General features: G+C 40.0%; 1 protein-coding gene across 1 annotated transcript; it reads left to right on the top strand.

The window, feature by feature from the left end:
* Window positions 1–760: 760 nt before the first annotated feature.
* Window positions 761–1,882, top strand: HTR1D (5-hydroxytryptamine receptor 1D). The gene has a single exon (XM_015816612.1). It carries the CDS (start codon window positions 761–763, stop codon window positions 1,880–1,882), a length of 1,122 nt encoding a protein of 373 aa, XP_015672098.1.
* Window positions 1,883–3,227: the final 1,345 nt, after the last annotated feature.

Below are 3,227 nucleotides of genomic sequence, written 5' to 3'. Positions count from 1 at the left end.
GTAAAATATATTATTCTTGTTTTAATCTTTTGGTCATTTTCCTTAACTCATCTAGACTTCACAAGAAAATTGGACACAGCTTGCACAATGCATAGAATCTTATTCTGACTTCAAAATAACGATTACAGATTACAGATTACAAATCCCCTACAGTAATATGATTAAGAACAAGATTATTTTTCAGAATATTTTTGTATCTCTAACAGTGTAAAAAAGCCAAGCTGTCCTCTTTAGAAAATCCGATTCCTTGGGAATCCTGTATGTTCAGATAGCTTCCCAGATTTTTTAAAAATATTTTTTATTGAAAAGAATTACAGAATAAAAACATGCAAAGCAAAAAGAAAAGAAGAAAAACGGTGACAAAAGTATAAAAAAGATTTTAAATTTAAATCCATTTAAGTCCATAACATAGAAGCTCTCAGCTAGCTTCTTGATGTGTTTAAACTCTCAAGTAGTCCAGTTTGGGTCTTTCTTTGAAACAAACCTTGTTTCTCTGTTTATGGCTATAAGTCCATAAACGTGGCTGAAAATTGTAGTCTTCTCTTTTTACTTGTGAATGCATCTTCTCTAGAGTTGACAGTACTTTCTGTTCTTCAGGCTCAGCTAATGTTTTTGTTGTGATTTTGATTTCTGTTTAACAGCAGCCTCTTCTTACCCCAGCCCTTGATGATTTTGTCCACAAAGCCTGTTTTTAACAAGAATTGAGAGATGCAATGATTTTAAAAGCAAAGGAGACAAAGAAAACCCAGCACAGCTGAGAATGAACTTGTACAATGTGTCTTCAGACTTGACTTTCCAAAGTGCGGCTAACAAATCTCTCAATGCAAGTGACTGGGACGAAGGGACGTTGCTAGGCCTCAAGGTTTTGCTGGCAGCAGCTCTGATTCTGATCACGTTGGCCACCATACTCTTCAACACATTTGTCATCATCACAATTATCTTAACCAGAAAACTCCACACTCCTGCCAATTATCTCATTGGCTCGCTAGCTACCACAGACCTCCTTGTGTCCATTCTGGTCATGCCAATCAGCATTGTGTACACGGTCACTCACCTGTGGACCTTTGGCCAAGTCATGTGTGATATCTGGTTGTCCTCGGACATCACCTGCTGCACAGCCTCCATCCTGCATCTGTGTATCATCGCCTTGGACAGATATTGGGCCATCACGGATGCTCTCGAATACACCAAACGCCGGACGGCTCGCCGGGCTGCCATCATGATTGCTATAGTTTGGGTTCTCTCCATCTGCATCTCTATCCCTCCCCTTTTCTGGAGACAAGCCAAGGCTCACGAGGAGCTGACCATTTGCACGGTCAACACAGATCAGATCTCCTACACCATCTATTCTACCTGTGGTGCCTTTTACATCCCAACTGTGTTGCTGGTCATCTTGTATGGCAGGATTTACATCACTGCTCGATCCCGAATTCTTAAGCCACCATCTCTGTACGGGAAGCGTTTCACCACAGCCCAGCTGATCACGGGCTCTGCAAGTTCTTCTCTTTGCTCTGTTACCTCTAATCTTCATGAGGGACCTTCCCATCCGCAGAGCTCACCAGTGGTTATCAATCATGTGAGGATCAAGTTAGCCGATTCCATCCTTGAAAGAAAGAGGATTTTGGCTGCGCGAGAAAGGAAAGCTACCAAGATCCTGGGGATTATTCTGGGTGCGTTCATTTTTTGCTGGCTGCCATTCTTTGTGGTGTCCTTGGTCAACCCTATTTGCCAAGGAGCCTGTTGGCCCCTTCATATCCTGATGGATGTTTTCACCTGGTTGGGTTATCTGAACTCACTGATTAACCCCATTATATATACTATCTTTAATGAAGATTTCAAGCAGGCATTTCAGAAAATAATGCACTTTAAAAACTGCTTCTAGCCATCTTGATTTTGGACCCTGCTCCCAGTCATAGACTTTAACCTCTTATGCACAAAGGTTTTGGAAGTTCTCTGGGGTGGATTAGGAGATGTTGGTAATTTTTTTAGGTGCCAGGCACTAAAAATAATTAAATGAATCCATGAAATACCAGAGTTCTTGAGATTTTAGCAATGCAGTTCCTATAATTTTTGCATAAGAACACTGAAATCTCAATAGTATTTTGCCTTCTGACCTAGGATCTTGCACATAAATGGCAACTTTAAGATCTGTGGGCTTCAACTCCCAGAATCTGGGAACTGAAGTCTACAAGTCTTAAAGTTGCTAAGGTTGGACACCCCTGATTTAGTGAATTCCTGAGATTTGGGCCATTTTATTTAATGTATCTTGTTTGTGACTATTTTCATTTTGCTGTTCTGTGGATAGCTCTTAGACTTAGAGCTTGATGCTGCTGGTTGAGGACTTTAATTGTTGCTTTGATCTCATTGGCTGCATTCAGACAATCATGAACTAGCTGAGATGTTAATAAGCCCTTCTCTGTCTCCCCCTCTGCTCCTCCTTTCCAAGAACTGAGTACACAAACCAGAAATGTTCTTCCATGGACTGCAGTTTCTCACTTAATGGCTTTGGAATTAAATCAGGTTACAAAGTTGTGGTTTGAAGAAGGCCTAGTGTTCTGATTTCACCTGGAAGACTGTTTAGGTTTTGGGCTATTGACCTAAAGAATTATCATCCAAACTAAGTTTTATCAAGCATGATTATTCACTGTCTTATCTTAAAAGTGTTGATCTATGTTGTTGATTTTTTTTTTTAACTAGTCCCTCTCTCTCAGTTATACAACGGAGTCAATGGCAAGCCCCACTTCTGAAATCTTGCCAAGAAAACTTCTGAAACTTGTCCAGGCAGTTTCCAAGAGTCAACACTGACTCATGCACCAAAACAACAACAACAAAGTAATATAATACAGTTATTTCAGCCTTAGCCGTAGTAGCAATGGCAAATATAGGCTGTCCTCGACTTACGATCATAAGGCCAGAATTATGATTATAAATCATGCTGGTTGTTAAGCGGGTCATCAACATTTGGTTTCGCAACTTTTTTTGCAGTGATCTTTAAGTAAATCACTGTAGTTGTTAAGCGAACACCATGGACATTAAGTGAATACTTTGTCCCCAGGACATAGAACTCAAAAACAAATCCTCAACCTTTGTTTTCTTGTCTAGGTTGCTGTAACTTTTATAAGCTTTCCAAACAAGGCAGATGTGCTTACATGTGTGTCTATTAAATTGTGTTTAACCCTGGATAAAATGGTAATGCATGCAGTCTAGAGCAGATAATGTTTCTTCAG

This window comes from Protobothrops mucrosquamatus, unplaced genomic scaffold (genome assembly GCF_001527695.2).
Source record: "Protobothrops mucrosquamatus isolate PMUCROS unplaced genomic scaffold, P.Mucros_1.0 scaffold468, whole genome shotgun sequence".
Taxonomy (NCBI): domain Eukaryota; kingdom Metazoa; phylum Chordata; class Lepidosauria; order Squamata; family Viperidae; genus Protobothrops; species Protobothrops mucrosquamatus.
This window is presented reverse-complemented; position numbering and strand designations above follow the sequence as displayed.

Excerpts from the sequence above, each read along its gene's own strand:
- HTR1D (XM_015816612.1), top strand. The coding sequence starts at position 761 with ATGAACTTGTACAATGTGTCTTCAGACTTGACTTTCCAAAGTGCGGCT.